Source organism: Condylura cristata, unplaced genomic scaffold, assembly GCF_000260355.1.
Source record: "Condylura cristata isolate star-nosed mole 26May11 unplaced genomic scaffold, ConCri1.0 scaffold00013, whole genome shotgun sequence".
Classification (NCBI taxonomy): domain Eukaryota; kingdom Metazoa; phylum Chordata; class Mammalia; order Eulipotyphla; family Talpidae; genus Condylura; species Condylura cristata.
The window spans coordinates 7,442,080-7,460,560 of NW_004567114.1; the positions used below are offsets into that span (position 1 = coordinate 7,442,080).

At 60.2% G+C, this 18,481-nt stretch overlaps 1 protein-coding gene across 2 annotated transcripts in view; it reads left to right on the plus strand.

Moving 5' to 3' along the window:
• Positions 1–18,481, plus strand: part of ITPK1 (inositol-tetrakisphosphate 1-kinase) — a 127,941-nt gene that overhangs the window by 69,075 nt on the left and 40,385 nt on the right. For both annotated transcript variants that reach the window (XM_012724715.1, XM_012724716.1), the window contains exon 3: positions 12,947–13,072. In XM_012724715.1, the coding sequence (XP_012580169.1) occupies positions 12,947–13,072 (126 nt within the window). The remainder of the gene's footprint in view (positions 1–12,946; positions 13,073–18,481) is intronic.

Below are 18,481 nucleotides of genomic sequence, written 5' to 3' on the forward strand. Positions count from 1 at the left end.
TGGAGCCACCCTGAGGACCCAGTTGGGTCCCCAGAAGGAGGGAAAATTTTCTGGGTCAGAACTAAGGTGCTCAAGAGCCCTTTGCATTCCTGTGAACCAGGTAGCTTCACTGTTGTCCTCGTGAGGGTTCCAGAGCCTTCTCCCTCCTGCAGAGAGAGGAAGAGGTGGTTGCCATAGGAACCACTGGCTGCTGCTGAGGGAAGCTACCTCCTGACTCAGTGGACCTGTTGGGGGCCTGTGTGGGCGCCCCTGGGAGGAGGCAGTGTCTAGCCAGCGGTCAGCAGGGATCTTCTTGGAAAACACTGACTGCAGACTGTTCTCGGAGCTCACACTGTGGCCAGGCACCCTAGAATACGAGTTCACTCTTTTCTCTCTCATTCCTGGCTTTGGAAAGAGGCTACCTGCCAGCACCCACCTGTGTGCACCCCACCTGTCCCCCTCCCAGCCACTCCTGCCTCTTCTCCCACCCTCCATTACTGCCCTCGTTCTGGAACTTTCTGTCCCTCCTGGGCCACCTGAGAGCCCTCCCGGGCACTGGTCTGCCCCCATTTCAGACCCTCCCTGACTCCTGGCTCCGTGGACTTGCACCCAGGTCCGAACTAAGCCTCTTCATAGGCCTTGTTCTGATCTCACCCTTTATTCTCTTTCGGTTTCCTCTGTGGACCCCTCCCCCCATGGCTCCGCTGACCCCTCACGGCGCTGCCGGGCCACCCTGGTCAGCTTCTCCCCTGTGCGTGGGCGGAGCACAGGGCCCGGCCTGGGAGAGGCCCTGGGAGCGCTTGAGGTCCAGGTGAGCGAGCTGTTGGGTACGGACCAGGGCGCCGGTTGGTACAGGGGCCATCCTCACTTCCTCTGAGGTGCGTCACCCACTCCCAGAAGCGACCAAAACCCCACCTCCCCGCCCCAGGCTTGGTTTGGGTGAACCCCGGGCTTCCTCTCACCTTGGGACTGCAGCCATAAGTCACCGTCAGTCACAGGTCTCTGGGCAGAGTCTGTGACACAGCTATTTGGAATTTGCTGATTGACTCTGGAGCCCGGGAGAAACCTGGGCCTGGTGTCCACCCACCTGCCGCACCTCACCTTCCTCCTGTCGCACCTCCTGCCTGCCTCATGTGTCTAACGTGTCGGCCCCTCCCCGGGTCCCTGAGCAGCTGCCCCACAGTGAAAGGAACCGTCCAGGAGACCCCCAGAGGCGGGGCTGGCTTCCTCCTGCCCTGGCCACCTGCGCTGAGGGCAGCCAGGGGTCACAGCCTGCGTGGGCCTCTCCTCACTCAGAGTCCTAGCCCCTCGCCCAGGGCGCAGGCCCCGGGCCGTCACCGGCAGGGCCTGCCCCAGCACATCGCTGGCCTGCCTTTGAGGGCGCCTGGCCTGCCTTTGAGGGGGCCTGGCCTGCCTTTGAGGGCTCCTGGCCTGCCTTTCAGGACTCCTGGCCTGCCTTTGAGGGCGCCTGGCCTGCCTTTCAGGGCGCCTGGCCGCCCCTCCCGCCAGGCTGTCCCTGGTGCTTGCTCCCATCGCAGGTGGGCTCGCTCAGGTGCGGTTTCCAGCGTCTCCATGGCGATGCGGTCTGTGACTCAGCGGTTTTCTAGACTTCCCCCAAGTGAATTCAGAGGGGCTTCTGCCTCAGCTTCTGTGTCTGTCTCCCAGGCACAGGGGTGTTTTAAAGTACATGAGAAATGTAACTTGCCTCAACCCAGCCCCTTTTCAAGTGATTTTGAGAGGCAAACCTCTCTTTTTCATGCAATGTCAGAATATGCTTTTTACTCCTCCTTCGTTAACATCATATCAAATACCAGCCTCCAGGAACGCGCTCTTTGGACGGGAAATAAAAGAACCAAGACAGAGGACTGCTTCAGGGCTTGAAAAATAATCTGCGCGGGCTTTATAGGCATCTGCCTTCAGAGTTTCCCGTCCTTGTTGTTGAAGATGTATTTTTGGCCTGGGGAGCTCTTAGCCACTTGTGGCCTGGCTGCCAGCTGCCATTCTGGGAGGAATCTGGAGATAAAAGAAGCATCATTCGAGATGTCTTTCCCGTTGTCAGCAGAAAAAAACCTTCCTGGGCTAGGAGCCAGGGGGTGGGGGAGAAGGGAGTGAGGTTTGGGAAGTGAAGTGGGGGTCCCAGTTGGGGGTGGGCAGCCAGACCCATACCCCGGCTCTCTCTCCATATTGGGCGAGGTGGTGATGCCCAGAGGAAACAAATCCCCTCTGTTCTAGAGGCTGGAGGTTGAGATCGGGGAGTCCACCAGGTCACTTCTTCCAGAGGGGATGTCCACCCCAGGCCTCTCTCCACTTTCTGGTGTCTTGGTGGACCCTGGCTTGTAGACACCTCATCCTGGCCTCTGCCTCTGTCTGCCCATGAGATCCAACAATCAGCGCCCAGATTTCCCCTTTTTAGGAGGGTGCCAGTCATTTGGATAAGGGCACCCTGCCCCAGCATGACCTCATTTTAAATAGTGACATCTGCAAGGACCCCACTTCCATGTAAAGTGCTGGGGGTTAAGACTGTAATATAACATTTTTGGGGGAAATAAAAATTAGCCCATAAAATGGACCTTTTCCGGAGGGTGTGATACCCACCCCTTCCTATCGCGTTCTCTATATGGGTTTTATTAATGTTGCAACACTTGATGGCCCCTGAAGTTGTTTTATTTATTGATTATTCATTTCCCTCTACTAGAGTATGAGGTCCTGAGAACCGAGACCTTGGTTGGCAATCTTCTGCTTAATGCCAGGCACAAAGTATCCACTCATAGTACTTACTGGATGGGTGGATGAATGGGTGGGCGGGTGGATGGATGAGTGGGTGGGTGGGTGGATGGATGGGTGGGTGGATGGATGAGTGGGTAGGTGGATGGATGGGTGGGTGGATGGATGAGTGGGTAGATGGATGGGTGAGTGGATAGATGAGAGGTGGATGGGTAGATGGTGGATGGGCGGTTGGGTAGGTCTTTGGGTGGGGAAGAGGGTGGCTGGGTGTCTGAGTAGCAGTGGATGGACTGGTGGATGGAGGGGTGACTGAAAAGCCCTGTGAAGCAGGTGCTCTTAGCACCCCCTGGATCACCCACAAAACCTGCGGCTTAGGAAAAAGAACACAGCAGGGGACAGCAGTAGCTGTTCCTCTTTTATGTAAACCTTGCAAAGCAGAGGCAAGGGTCGCTGTGGTTGCATTCTTAGTGTTTTGAGAGTTTGTCAGATGGGACACACCTCACCTCATTTTATTTTTGCACATTCTCCACTGAGTTCTGCTGAATTGCAGATGTTCACCCGTGGACCTCAGGGTGCTCTGCCCTCTCACTCAGCCACAAGTTTGCAGAGCGCTCGTTTGTGTGAGGCTGTGGAGTGGGGGGAGGCCGGGAAGGGGGTGCAGTACACCTGGGCGTGCTGTAGGTTTATCATCCAGCACAGAGAGTGTGGTCCGGGTCAGTGTGTGCCCCCTCCAGAATCTGCTAGGACGTGCCAGGAGAGGGAGAGCCAATGTGGGGCTGACCTCATCTGGCTGGAGGCTCTCAGGGAGAGCCATACCTTGCCACAGCTCACACTTTCAGCCGTGAGTGTCAGGTGGGGTGAGCAGAGATGCTGTACCTCCTTTCCTTGTCCTTCTGCCCGGGCCCCCAGGTAAACATCTGGGGACTCCGATCCTGCATTGTGCTCAACCCCAGGCAGACAGACAGTGGGCATCAGGGCCCCTCATGCTCACGGCCACTCGGGAGTAGGATCCGGCGAGAACGGTGATGAGTGTCGGCACCAGAAACAGACCTCAAGAAGGAGGAGCTGAGGGGTGCCCCTCTCGGCCAGGGGAGCCAACGGAGCCTGCCTGTGCCCGTGCCCAGGCTTCGCTGCCAGTCCCATCCAGCGCTGGGGGCACTGTCCTTTGCTCCATCTTATAGATGAACAGGCCCAAAGTGGTGGGGTTCATGACCGAAGGTCACGCTCTGTCTGCAGCTGCCTGCCTGCCCTCCTTTGCCCCCAACACTGGCCAGGCCTTGGGCACACAGTGGCAGAGGCCTGGGGCAGAGATTTCCCTAGCTCAGCAGTGTGAGGTAAACTGAGCCACCATGGTGGCCTCTCCAGGCAGGGAGTGGAGACTCTGGGTCCCTTCCATCATGCTCCATCTAGTTGCATGGGTGTCTGGGGAGGGCACTCTGGCCATCAGAAGCTTGAACTGTCTTGCCTGGAAGTAGCTTTCTCCTCCCTCATTCTGTTGGCCAGAATGAACCTCATGGCCTCAGGCCACCTGTGAGGGGCTGAGAAGTGGCAGAGGCTGTGGGGGTCTGGAGCGGGCGGGTGCTGATGACCCTGGGCGTTCTCTTACTGCAGAAGGCCCAGGGGCAGCTCGCTAGTCCCCCTTGCTGCTCTCCAGTGACCAGGCACTGCCACATTGGCCAGCGGCTGAGAGAGGAGAGTCAGGAGGCCTCCAGCTCTCACGACCGCACTGGGATCTGAAGGTCTCCCGTGGGCCCCCTGCTCTGCTCTCAGGTAGCGAAGCAGCTGGATGATGGGACCAGCTGGTTGGCAGCGCGAACGTGTTTCTCTCCAGCTGGTGACGCTGCTTATTGTGGCTGGTGGACCCACATGTGGGGGGGGTCAGTGATCACTTGCATGTAGGTGTCTGTCTGGGGCCTTTGGGGCCAGGTTCTCTGGTTACCTAGCGAGTCCACCTCCCTGGCGCTTTCACTGGAGTTACTCACCTTCTTTGGACTCCTTCTCTGGTGTCCTCTTTTGCACAGTGGGGACAGCAATTGTGCCTCCCAGGGCAGTTGTGAAGATGAGATAATTCATGCAAGCACTTCGATCATTGCCTGGCGCAGTGTTTGTCAGCAGTTGGCTGGATTTGAATCCAGAGCTCTTGGTCTCCAACACGTGCTGCTCATGAAATGAATCACCTGATAAGTTAGAAATAATCAGGTCACGTCTCCCTGGTTGGAAATTCAACAGCATACCCCTGACTCCCTCTCACCCAGTCCCCACCCACCCCGTCGGGGTCCTTTTCCTGGAGGCTGCCACTTGGACCCGTTTCTTGTGAACATCCTATGACACTGACATATGCGAGCAAATGTGCACGTCCATCCTTTTCTCTCCCCACACACAGCATTCTGCACCTGGTGATCTGCAGCATGGGGCCCCTCCCTGGAATCAGTACGCAAAGCTCTTCCTCCCTGTTCTTTTTCATGACTGTGTGGTATTCCACTCAGGGGTTACCATGGTGAGTCAGGCTGTGCCCGTCGGTGGTCTTTTGTCCGCTCCCTCTCCCTGTGCAGCAGTGCACTGCGGTGTGCAAGTCAAAGCCTGCAGCCCTCACCACCTATTTCCTGTTGCAACAGCTGGGATCTGCATCCTCCAGACAAGGGTCTGTGTGTCTGCTTTCTGCACCCAGGCCGAGGAGGTGTTGAATCCAATCTGGTGCACAAAAAATGGTATCCTACCACGGCTGTAATCCGTACGTTTTATGAGTGAGATTGAACATTTCCTGATATTTATGTTTGGAGTCATTTGTATGTAGTTTTTCAGTCTTAGGTCTGAGCATACCTTTTGTTCTTTTTATTTCTGTTGTATTGGTTGTCATTTTCTTACCAGTTTGTAGAAGTTTATTATACACGAAGAGAATCAGCCGTTTGTGATGTGAGCTGCAGGTTTGGCATGCCGTGTTCTTCTCAGTTAGGAAGATTCAGCTCAAGCCATGGGTTTTCCATAAACAGTCTACACATGTAACTCAGCCCAGTCCTAATCTAAAAGGCATGTAGAAGAAATGAGTATGTCTGTCAGGAAGATTCTAGGGTGGGGGAAGGTGGAATGGGAACTAGCTTTTCTCAGTGTTTTAAACCATATCCTAAAGCTACTGTAAGTAAAACAATGTGGGGGAAAATCCTGCTGTGAAGCTGGTGCAAGACTACAAATGACCATAGACCATAAGAGAGTAAAGAAAATATGCTGTGAACACGAGGCAACAGTGCCATTTGAAAACCCTGGACATTGGGCCCTCCCTGGTGGCGCAGCGGGTTAAAGTGCAGCACTGTGAAGCTGGCTAGCAGCAGCCGCTTCAGTGTGAGTTAGATCTCCGACTAGGGAGCTGACCCACATGGCGCAGCAGACCTCTCCTGACCCGCCCGCTGCTCCCCTCAGCAGTGGACTTCAGTGATCTGCCTGCTCTGCTCCCCGCTCTGCCCCTGGTGAATCTTCTCACTGCCCTACACCTCTGGCCTGTACCCCAGTTCTGTGTGCATCAATAGATAAATCTTAAAAAAAAGAAAGCCATGGATGAAAGATGGGTTATTAACAAGTAGCATTACTTATGAGTGGCCTCTGGTCCCCACCCTGTGAGCACAGCTCTGCTTTCTGCAGGAGCCCACACCCGTAGGAGAGTTTGGTTCCCTCCAGCCTGCAGGCGCCACTGTGAAACAGCCCGCTTGGCTGAGCCACACAGGTGGAGGGACTTGTCCCCAGGTCAGACCTGCCCGGCAGGCTTTTCAGGGGTGCTGCACCACCTCCTTCTCGTGGTGTGGCTCTGTTTCTGTCCTCTGAGACTAAGAAGGGATTGGGCAAGTCACCTACCCCCGGTTGGTAAATCCCCGTGGTCGTATTTCATCCAGATACTGTAGTGGCTGAAAACAATCCCACAACCTGGCAGGTTACCTGTGGGGGCCTACCTGCTTTTTCCCTTAGTCCCTCAGGGGACACTTTCCTTGGAGGGGGCGGAAGGGGGGGGGCTAGACTAGGCTGTGCTGTGGTAACCTGCAGCCCTAGAGCCGAGTAGCTTCAAGCAGTGAGTGGGCTGTCATGTCTCACTCATGCTGGGGGCTCTGTTTGCCCTGTGGGTCAGAGATCCAGGACAGAGCAGCCTCCGTCTTGAACCCTGGGCCCTGGAGGAAAGCGATAAACTGTAACTGCAGGGGTATCGCGGCTCTGCCGGGCAGGGGCTGTCTCCCGTCCCACAGCCCACTGGCCAGGATCGCGGAGGTGCCGGGGAAACACGAAGTACGGCCCTGCCTGGGTGTGGCTCGAGGCCCCTGTGCCACGCAGTGCTGTGCCCCAGCTTCCGCCCGCAGCCTTCTCCCCTCCAGCTTTGCCCCAGTCACGCGGCCGGCTGTGACCACAAGCCCCCCCCCATCGTGGCCACCTCAGTGACCCTGATGTCCCCTGGTGGTGGCTGGAGAGGCGTTCTGCGGCCTCCCTCTCGGTGATGTGGCCTTGTGACTCTCCCTGGGCCAGGGGAGGCCTTGCCTGTCAGCTTCCTCCAGGGCCAGCATCCCGGAGCGGACTCGGCGGGTCCCAGGCCACGGGCGTGTGTATCTTTTAATCCGCTCTTGACTCTGGTTCCTAGGCCTGGGCTGCGGGCAGGGGCTTTGCGTGCCCTGAGCCCTGGGTCAGTCCCCTAATTAAGGAGCTCAGATTGCTGAGCGGTGTCACTTTTAAACTGGCTTGCACAAACCCTAGCTTGGAATTGCAAGGTACCTTCGTCTGCAGGCATTTAGTCGGCCAGTCGGCCAGGGAGTGAAAGCTTGCCTGCTTTTCTGCCTTCACCAGACCCCACTTCTCCTCATCCCAGTCATCAGAAGCCAGTTACTGAGAAATGGGAAGTGGGTCAGGGATCATTTGCGACACTCACTCCCTGGCCTGGGCCCCAGTCTGCTGGGTGGCCAGCACTGCCCTTGACCCGGCCTGCCAGTCTGGACCCCTCGTGATCTCCACCTCCCAACCTCCCGGAGGCACACTTGTGTCCTGCTGTCCTCCAGTTGTCTTTTGGAACCCACCCAGCTGAAACCCAAGAGTGAGACTGCTCCCCTTTGATGTGAGGCCTCAGACCCGCTTTCCTTCAGCGGAGCCCCGCTTCTGCCCAGCAAGGCCAAGCATTCACACTGCGGGGGGCAGGTCTGCCCAGATGCTCAGCTCCATGGAGAGCACAGAGGCTCTAAGCTGGACTCTGCCCACTCAACTTCCATCGGGTTGTCTGCTCCTCGGTTGAGACAAAACTTTTGATCTAGCGACTTCCATTTGAAGCTGAAGAGCTGAACGTGTCCCTCTCCACAGGGGCTAGTCGAAGGGAAGAGGAAGGGAGGGAAGCTAGCGGCAGGAAAGGGGCACCATTGGCGTTAGGGGTTAATCGGCTGGCACGGGGAGGCAGGTGGCCTGTGACCCCAGTCGGCGGTGGCTCTCTGCTGTCACTGAGCCTCGGCTCAGTGTCCTCCTCTGTACCTCAGGCGGTCGGCGCCTGCGAGCAGAGCGTGTGGCCAGAGTAAGAGCTGTGTTAGATGGTGGCTGTCGTCACTGACCGTGGCCGTGACAGAGACGTCTCACCCGAGCTAGTGAGAGGACCCTGTCTCGGCAGCTTTCAAATCCTGGCCTCCCCTTGAGCTCTGACAGTCAGGGAAATTTCCACTGCTTCGTAATCGAGCGAAAAGTGGACCAGGGGAATGTAATAGTTGACGTTTCTCGAGGGCACAATTAGGTCGGAAAACACCTCGTGGGTTTGTTTCTCCTCTGCTCTGCACACCTGCCACGCTCAGCACCCCGACACCAGATGTGTGGGAGCTTGCCCTGCCACCCCAACTTCGCATCCTGCAGCTTCACCCCATCCGACCTGGGGACAGGGCTGCCGTCCCCTCTCCTCTCAGAGGCCAGCCTGTTGAGTTGGGGGGTGGCCTGTGCTCTTCACCAATCAGCTGTACATCAGACACCCCAAGGCCTTCCCCTTGGATTTGATCAATTTGCTAGAGCAGCTTACAGAACTCGGGGATACAGCTCACTACGGCTCACGGGCTCATTGGAAAGGACACGTGCAAGGACAGAGGCGGATGTCCAGATGGGAGGGACGAGTGGGCGGCGAGGTCTGCAGAAGGTGGCTGAGCCGCTCTCCAGCCGGGAGCCCCATGTGGTCACCACCCCGAAGCTCCCCACACCCTGCGCCTTAGGGAATTTTATGGAAGGCTGCAGCATGTAGGCGCCACCTGTCACTCACTCAACTCCCCCTCCCAGAGGGTCGGAGACAGGTTGGCAGGGCCCAGCTTCTGGCTGGGACTTGGTCTTTCTGGTGACCCGCCCACGGGCGTCCCCCTGCGGAACCACAGGTGCCTCTGCGGACAGGAACGCCCAGGTCTGTTTGTTATTCTCAGCTGCACTCACTGGGGGGCGGAGGGGGGTGCTGGCCTCAGCTTCTGTGCCCTGTGCCCCTGCCGCAGCCTGTGTGAGGTAAGGAGGCATTTGTAGGGTGTGCTCAGACCAGAGCCTGGCACGAGCGAGCTTTCAAGAGCTGCTGCAGGTGCCGGGCGGTGACTCGCAGGCCTGGGTGATGGCCCCACTCCGCTGGCAGCCTGTCCGGGCTGTTCAGAGGTGGGTCTTTCTTCAGCCACCCGGGACCTCCGTGACAGAGCACCTTGCATTTTACCTCCAGGGGGTGAGCACCCCTGGCCTGGGATGGCCGCCAGCTGTCCTGAGCGCCCAGCGAGCCCTGGGGCTGGGTTGCTGCTGCTCGTGCAAAGCTTTAGCCGACGCCTGGGCTGGCAGAGAGGCTGGGGAGCGAGTGGTCTCTGCACCCTTCTGCCTCCCCTCCGTCTCCCGCCGCTCGTTCTCCACCTTGGGCATCCCAAAGGGCAGCCCAACTGTGGTAGCAGCGAGACCAGGCTCTGCTTGACACAGCTGGGAGCTGTCAGTTTGTCCACCACAGGGAATCGGGCCTGTGGCCTGCCCCTGGGCCCCGGAGTCTTCTGCTGGCTCCCGGGCCTCCAGGCTCCAGGTGGTCTGGGAGAGGGGTGGGCAGAGGACAAGACTATAGCCAGAAACATGGCACCATCCCAGAGGATGCGGAAAGAGTTTGGGGGTGGAGGCGAGGGGAGGGCCACTCATCCTCCTGGTTTGGGGTGGGGCAGTTGAGTCTGTAAAGGGATCGGACTTTTGAACTGGACTTGGAGCAAGAGGAAGCGGTCCCTGTGGACAGGAGGTGTGGGGGGCCTTGCAGGTGGTTTCGTGTCCCCTGGGTCTGCTTTCGGAATGGTTCCTGAGACTGGCTAGGGCCCTGTTGGGAGGCCAGAGGCTATGTGCCCCCATACGCTGGGCAGGCAGGGGTGGGGGGTGCTGTCCTGCCCTGCGTCCCACGTGATGCAGCTGTGAGTGAATGTTCTCACCACCACGGTGCTGCGTGCTGTGTAGGGAAGTCAGCTGTGCCCTCATTTTAGGAGCAGGGAAACTGAGGCAAGAAGCTGTGAAGTCGCCCTCCAGCCAGGAGTGGCTGAACTGAATGGGTTTCCAGGCATCTGCTGTGCCCATCCCCCTCCTGGCCAGGCGGGGGGGTGGGGGGGGCCTGGTCAGACGGAGCCTGGCCACTGGGGTGCCTGGCGGCCCAGCCGACTTGCTTCCGGAGTCAGAGGTGACTTTCAGGCCGCTGGGGTTTGCAGGCCTGTGTCTCTCCCAGCTCTCCCCGCCCCCTCCTGGCGGCCCCCCACCTCGTTCCCTGAGGAACAGTGGGCCCTTGTTTGCTCTGAGGCTGCGGGCCTCACAGGGTGGCGTGACTTGGAAGCCTGGCGCCCGCAGACCTCTGGCCACAGCGGGCGGCCCTTTCATTTGAGACTCCCTTGTTACAGCTGAGAGGGATGGGTCAGGCCCTTCCATGTTAGAGAACCACGACTTCCTGGGAAAGTTCCCTTTCCTGGGGGCTGGGTGGGGTCAGAAAAACAAAAGGACAAAACTGAAACTCACTGGCCCCCGCCCCACCCTGGGAGACGGGTCCTGTGTGTCCCTGGGCCCCTTCCCTGAGGCATCTTGAGGCTCCCGCCTCTGCAGCACCCCCTCCTAAGGGTCCCCTCTGAGGTGGCTCCTGGGAGTGTCCTCCCCCATTCCCACAGTGTGCCTGGACCTGCCCGAGCACCTCCTACGGGGTGTGGGAGGTAGCCCCCCAAAGGCCTGGCTTTTCCTTGCTGGCAGGGAGCTTTTCGGGGGTCAGCCCCTCGGGGCACAGCAGCCTGAGTGCCCTCCGAGCTGGGCAGCCCCACGTAGTCCTCAGCAGGGACCCTGCAGCCAGAGACGCCAGCCTGGATCAGGCCTGATGTGTGTCCCAAGTTGTTCTCGTGAAAGGGTTTTACTGCAAAAAAATGCTTGGAAAATACACAAAGGAAGGTGGCCGGCGTCCAGAGTGCACTGTTTACCTTCAGCGGAGGGGCCAGGAACGCAGGGCGCTAGCTGACTTTCCAAACAGCCCTGCTTGTCAGGCCCGTGGCGGCCAGGCTGATGCCAGGCGAGGATGAGTCTGCAGCAGCTCTGCACACCCCCGCCCCCTCCTGGGACCCTCTCAGGCTGCTTTCTGCCCCCCTCTGCTGCACAGGCGCCCTGGAAGGTTCTCTGGAGACGGTGCCAGCTGGGACGGAGTTTCCAAGGCCCAGGGGTGGCCTGCCCGGCGTTGCCGAGTGACCCAGTTCTCTCCCGTTGGCCTGGTCTGAAAATGTCGCCCTGTGTTTGTGGGGCCTGCCACGGCGGGGCCTCGTCACAGCAGATGTGGTCGTGTGTCTGCGGCACCTTCTGAGCGTTTGCTGTCCCCCACCGCCCCCACTGGCTTCTCTGCCTTCCTTCATGTTGCTTTCTACCTGGACACTCTTCCCATTCTCTGGTAGGAAACTTGCACAGAATCTGCAAATAGAACCATCTCGCTTGCACCAGAGGGGAAACTGAGGCCCAGCGGATGGGGAGCCGGGCTGGCGCCCAGGGTGCCTGGCTGCTGTTTGGCCTCCTTCCAGGCCCTAGCTGGGTCACTTCCAGTCTTGCCCAGTCATTTTGCTCCTGGACTCCGGTGTGCGGGCCTGGGAGGTGGAACCCCGGCCTGGGCGCGCTGTGAGGACACTCTCCATCCCCCACCCGGGAGCCGCTTCTCATCGGCAGCTCTGAGTTTCGTTTCGTGGGGTACATGGGCCGGTCGCCGTGGGGAGGGAAGAGTCATCTCCAGTCTCTTCTTACTGTGAAGTCCATGGGTTTTGTTTTCGTAGCAGGTGAACTCCTTCCCTGGCAGACAGTTAAAAAGAAGAGCTAAAGATAATAGTAAGAAAGGGCTGACGCATTTTAGCTGTGAGAACCCAGGCAGGTTTCAGAAGTCTCTGTTCTCCGGGATCTTCACTTGTGAAACTGGATGGGGATAGAGGAGCCAAGGCGTGCAAGTTTGGGGCAGACACCAGCTGCTCCTGGGCTGTGAGGACAAAAGCACCTTGAGCCCCCGGGGGACCCCCCCTTGGGGTTGGGGCTGAGGGCAGGGCGGACCTGCCTTCCCCGGCGTCTGCCGAGGCCAGCCGGGGGTCAGCCAGATACTGGGCAGCTGCCCCCTCCGACGGCCTGGCCTTGCAGGTGGTGGTGGGGCGGCGGGCATCGGGCGGGCCAGGAAGTGTGTCAGGCCACTTGGGTGTTGGCAGGTGCTCCGGCCTTGGGGTCAGGGGGTGCCAACTGTCCATCAGCCAGAGTCTGGCTGCCGTGCCGCCCCATCTTCCTGATCCCGTCCTCTTGAGAAAATAAACACACCCCGACAGGCCGGCCAGCCGTGCCCCCAGTGATGCTGGTACCAGCGGCTGTCAGCTCGGCCAAGACTTGATGTGGGTGCTGGGAGGTGGCCGCTGGCTCTTTGTTCCGATCTCTCCGTGCTGCTTCAGTCTTTCAACCTCACCTTGCCCCAGCCTGTTTCCCCCACCTGAGAAATCTGGGTTGTGGGGCAGATGGGAGTTCAGCAAAGGCTTCTCTGTGCACGGTTTCACAGGGTGGCGCCTGTCACCCTGACCTCACGGGTGTCCTCTGTCTCCCGGGAGGCGTGGGGCTCACAGGCACAGACGGGGCCCACCCTGGAGGAGTCCTGGGGTCTCAGCTCGTCCAGGCTGTGTCTCTTACGAGGGTGCGCCCCATCCATGCCCCCGTGCAGGGTGTGGGCAAGGGCCGGTCAGTGGGTGCAGCTCCTAAAGTCGTCCTTTTTCTCTGTGTCCCCACCATGCAGCTGAACCTTAGCCGGCCGATTGAGGAACAGGGTCCCCTGGACGTCATCATCCACAAGCTGACCGATGTCATCCTCGAGGCTGATCAGAATGACAGCCAGTCCCTGGAGCTGGTGCACAGGTTCCAGGTGAGTGACGGGGCGCTGCTGTGCGTGTCTGAAGCTGCCTTCCGTGCGCCCCGTGAGGCATGACATGGCAAGGCACCCCGCCACAGCTCATCCCCGGGGCGAACTGCGCTTGCACCACGCGGCTCCCCGCTCCTGCGGGGGCATGAATCACGGCCGGCCGGGGCGGCCTCGTCCACAGCTAGCAGCCACGCAGAGGCAGAGGGCAGACGGGCCTTCCGGCCACCCTTCAGGAAGCGTCCCCCCACAGCCCAGGAGCCGTGTCCTCCCCGCAGTCCTGCCTCTCTGCCCTCGCTGCCTTGACCCTCTGTGCTCACCTCTGAGCCCCACTCCCGATGCCCTTCTGAAGCTCGTCTGCCCCCGCATCCCTGTCCCGGTTCCCCTGTAACCTCCTGGGTGCTGACCTCCCGTCCACGCCCTAGGGAGGCCACTGGCAGGCCTCCTGTCTCTCTTGTGGACGAGAACACGATTCGTTCCTCTGAACGTGGCTCAGGGCCCGGAACACTGAGTCATATTATGGGTGAAATGCAGCGGCCTCGGGCCCTGTGGCGGAAGGCCGCGTCAGCCGGCCTCCACGGTGAGACGCTTGGGGAGTCGACCCCATCGCCCCTCCTCGGGCAAGGGGACTCTTCCTTTGGCACCCAGAAGCTCCCTGTTCACGGCAGTCTCCTCTTCTGTGTCGGGGTCACGCCCCCAGCCTCCCTCCCACCCCCCGCCTCAGTTTCCCACCTCCTGTGGGCACGCAGCATTGACCCTCCTGCAGCAACTCCTCCCACGGGACTGGAGGCTGCAGGAAGGCGGGTCCAGGCCTTCCGGGGTCTGGTCCTTGTGAACGAATCCGGGACACTCCCAGTGGGGAGGTGGGGGCCATGGGGCCTTGGGGTGCTCCCACGGTGCTGGGCCCCAGTGAGCGCTGAGTGGGTGGGGGTGCACCTTGGGACCCCTGAGCCCTGTGAGGCAGGGGTGCTCATAGCTGCTGTCACCTCAGGTGGCAGGTTGCCGAGGGGCCTGCGTGTAAGAGCTGGTGCCCGGGGCTGGCTGAGCGCTCACAGCTCCCGCCACCAGGACTCCTGGGATGGCCGCCACTGTCCACCCAGCAAAGCCCACAGCCCTGGCCAGCCAGGGGCCCTGGGAGTCACAGACCCAGCCCCCCGGAACACACAGCCCCGGGCAGGATGTGACTGAGCAGCGAAGGAGCACTTCATCCCCTGTCCCGACAGAAAAGACGGTGACAGAGAGCATGTCTAGGGACCGGGGACTCAGGGACATGTGGTGAGTGGGTTAGCAGAAAGGGTCTGGGACCCTGAGTCCCCTCCTGCGCCCCCCCCCTCCCGGGGGCCCTCAGGACCGAGGTGACCTCAGGATGCCCTTCCAGCCCTGGTGTTTCTGGGGCAGGTTTTTGTCACAGTTTGTGCTCCAGCGTGAGGCCGGATATCTGTTGAGGGCAGGACGCTTCCTCCTTTGTGAGAGAACAATCCTTTGGGGAAAAGGGTGCCAGACTTCGCTTTTTACAGAGGCCCCGGGAAGAGAGGAGACAGGCCGGGGTGGTCAGGAGAACCAGGAGACCGGCTGCAGCACCCGGGCCTTCTCTGGCCAGCGGCACGGGCTGCCGGCACAGACCTGGGCGGTGCCCCACTCACCTCCCAGACTCGGCTGCAGCTCCAGACATGTGGCCTTGACCTCGCCTGCCTTCAGAATCCTGGTTTCATATTTGTTCGAGGGCATTGACAAAGGAGCATTGTCTTGGGTGGGAGGGGCACAGGGTGACGGAGCCAGAGGGACCAGCGCAACTCAGAGACAGGGGCACGAGCTGGCGTTGGCAAAGCCACCTCTTCTGCATTTGGCTGTGAGCAGGGAGGGTTAGATGGGTGGTCCCGGAGGGGCTCGGCCCCACAGGCCTTCTTCAGCGCTGTTCAGGTCCCTGGGGGAAGTGATTTGGGCTGTGCGGGTCAGGGAAGATGGGTCCTGCGAGGACCCGCCTTCCCCCACGCCTGCTTCCACGCCGCCACCCACTGGAGGGTGGAGGGTGGGCCTGAGGCTTGCTGCAGAGCTCTGAAGCTGTTGTCATGGCAACACCTCCCCAACCTTTTCTTCTTAATACTGGCCTCCAGGGTTTGGCTGGAGAATCACTGGGTTCGTGCTGATGTCTGTCTGCGCCAGGCTCCTTGGAACCGCAGCCCGGGGCCTCCGAGGCTCAGCTGTCAGAGAGCCAGCCTGGGCGAAGGTCCCTTGGGGCCTGCCCCTGTGGGCCAGGAGGGCTGATGCTGGGTCGGCGGGAGGGTTCCTGCTCCCTGCTGAAGGGGCCCCTGGTGTCTGGAGCTGCTTCCTCGGGAGCACCAAGTCCTTCTCCCGCTGGCACCCAGGCCCACAGCGGTCGGAGTGTGGTCCACTTTCTGCTGCCCCTCCCAGGGTCGCCTGGAAGGTTATGGTGACTGTGCTGCGGGACAGGTGGACTTTGGCCTGAGTGAGCTCCAAGACGAGGTTTGACGCAGCCGTCGTAACTGGCTGGCAGGACAGAATTGTGCCCCTCATGGCCACCGGACCCCAGTGTGAGCTCAGGAGCAGCTTCCCGCTCAGTGGCCCTGCTGAGTACTGTCCTCACGGACTCCCTGCTGCGGGGAGAGCCAGTGTGGAAACCAGGCACTGCCCTCACCGCCCAGCCGTCCAGAGTGCTGAGTTAGGCCCAACTCTGATCTCTGCGCATCGTCCCAGCCTTACTGAGCCGCATCTTCTGCTCTAACCAGCCGACTCTCCAGTGAGGCCCCAGCAAGCTCGCCGCCTGGCAGCTGCTCCCTCCCCCGCCGCTCTTCCCCTCGACCCCACCTCACCGGCCCTCCCACGGCAGCTGCCCAGCTCAGCTCGGAGTGCGCCCACCCCAGAACCTTTGCGCAAGCTGTCCCCATGCTTGGAATTCTGTCCTCGCCATTGCTCTCAGCCCAGATGGCTCCTTCTCAGGGCTGTTCCCTGATGGGACAAGGACACGGCCCCTGTCTGCGCTCACAACCCTGCACTTTGCTTTGGCTCCATTGTGGGGTTTGGCTCCACACAGGGCGGGGCTGTCGGCCTCCAGCTCTGCTGGTCTCCCTATTGCTGCACGTCCTGTGCACCTGTGGAGTGGACGAGCACTGTGCCGGCCGGGTCAGTGGAGGGAGTGAGAGGCTCCAGTGGGCAGTGGAAGGCTGGGGCGGGGGGCTCTTTCCTGTGTGGCTGTGGAGCTTGGACTTCATCCCTGGCCAGGGTGAGGGGTGATGAGATCAGATTTCAGTGTCCAGGAGAGGCCCTGCTGGGGACGGGGCAGGGAGTCACCAGTACAGGATGAACTCTGAGCCGGGAGGCGCCAGAATCTCTGGAGCTTGGAGGTTTCTGAGATGAGGAGGGTGCTCGTGGAGGCTCCTTGGGGCCGCATCCTCACCCCAGGGCCCCCAGTGACAGGTCCAAGCCCCCCTCAGCTCTCAGGTGCCTGCCCACGCTGTAGGAAATGGATCGGGACATGAGCTTCCTCTTAGCTTGGTGTTTTCTAGGTTCCTGTTGCAGTGCGAATCAGGGCTTATTTCCTTTTTATAGCCGTGTAGTATTCCACGGTGTAGAGAGACCTCATGGTGAGTGTCCTCCTGGCACCAGCTGATGGACTTTGGTTTGTTTCAGCCTTTGGCTATTGTAAATGGTGCTGCTGGACACTCACCTGTGTGCTGTTGTGTGGACTTATGTTTTCATTTCTCCTGGTTGTGTATCTGAAGTGGGCTGTTTGCTCCATGATTGACGGAAGACCCTTTGGCTGTTTTCCCTGGTAGCTGCACCGTTTCCCATTCCCACCAGCAGTGTGTGAAGGCTCCGGTCTCTCCTCACGCTCACCAAAACTGACTGACTGATCTTAGCCATCCTGGTGCGTATAGAATGGCACCTTGCAGTTTTGATGTAGTCTCCCTGACAGCTAACCATGCCAGGCCTTTTCCTGGGCGGTGTCCACTTGCACATCATCAGGGCACCTTCCTTTTAATTCATGCACAGTGCCTGCAGCCGTCAGATGTGCCTTGGGACTCGGCCCAGTGCAGAGGGTCAGGAACACCTTGCTGGAGCTCGGTCCGTCAGGGTAGGCCCAGCCACACTGCCGGCTTACTCTACCTGTGCCGTCTGTTGTGCGGGTTGGTTACAGAGCCTCGGGCACCTGGGGTGATGGGGCCACTGTTGGCAGGTCATGGAGAGGCAGGTGGGCTCCAGAGGCCTCTGGCTCTCAGTCTCTGCTCCAGGGGCCTCACCAATCCTCCAGCCACGACTTGGGGAGGCAGGAACGGCCTGCAGACCAGGGAGCTGAATCTGGTGAGCTGTGACACACGGCGCCTTCCCCTTCTTCCCAAGTCAGAGAGAGTTCAGCCACCTGGCAGCTTCTTGTGAGCTGAAGCCAGTGCCTGTGCTTGACGCAGCAGAGTGAGGCCCTCGGCACACGCTGCCCCGGCCCGAGAGCCCACTCAGTCCGCTGGCATGCCCGTGGTCACGTGACAGCCGTCCGGCTCGAGACGTCACCCCCAGAGTCGCGGCTCTGTTCTCCTCCCTACTCCTGGGGCCAGAAATGAGCCCACAGCTGCCGGACTCCAGCACTGTCAGCGCAGACATATCAGAGCAGCTGCCTGCGTGGCTCGGCGGGGCGCTGCCTCTCCAGGGAGGGCGTGCAGGTGGAGGAGGAAGCCTTCTTGTTGTTCTGGGCCTGCTGCTCTGATTTAGTTTCTGTGCATCTGGGGCCCTGAGCTTGGTGGTGTGTGGACATCACATGCAGTAGGAAGCCTGGGTGCCCGCGAAGGGTCCGGTGGTCATCAGGGAGCCTCAGGGGCGGCAGCTGCTCCCCAGGCGCCCCCCAGTGGGCCCTCTCTGCTTGGGGTTACTCCACATTGCCTGGCTTATGTGCTCCTTCCATCGATTCCCTGGAAGATGGGGTCACTTCCCCACTTTTTGATGGGGAAACTGAGGCCCCGGGAGTTCAGTTGTTGCCTGGGGTCCGTGACAGAGCCATCTCACCCATGTGCTCTCACCGCTGGGGGGCGAGCACTGCTTCTCAGGGTGAGGGGGTCACGTGAGGGCCAGTGGGTCAGCATTGACTGAGGAAGGGTCACCGTCTGGGATTGCCGCTGGCCTGGCTGGTGCCACATGATGGTCACACATGGGCCAAAGGAGCAGGACGGAGCATGTCTGGTGATCCTGGAGACTGAGCCTGTCCTGGGGTGACCGGGAGGTCAGCCCCCTCTGACTGCGTCTGGGGTGCACGGCCCACACAATCTGCCCATTGTGCTCCCGGTCTGGGCTCGGCAGGCCGCGGCTGTGACTCCCTCCTGTGCGGGGGGGGGGGGGGGGGGGGGTGTTGGGAAACTACATAGCGCTGCACTTTAACCCTTTGCACCACCAGGGAGGGCCCGATATATC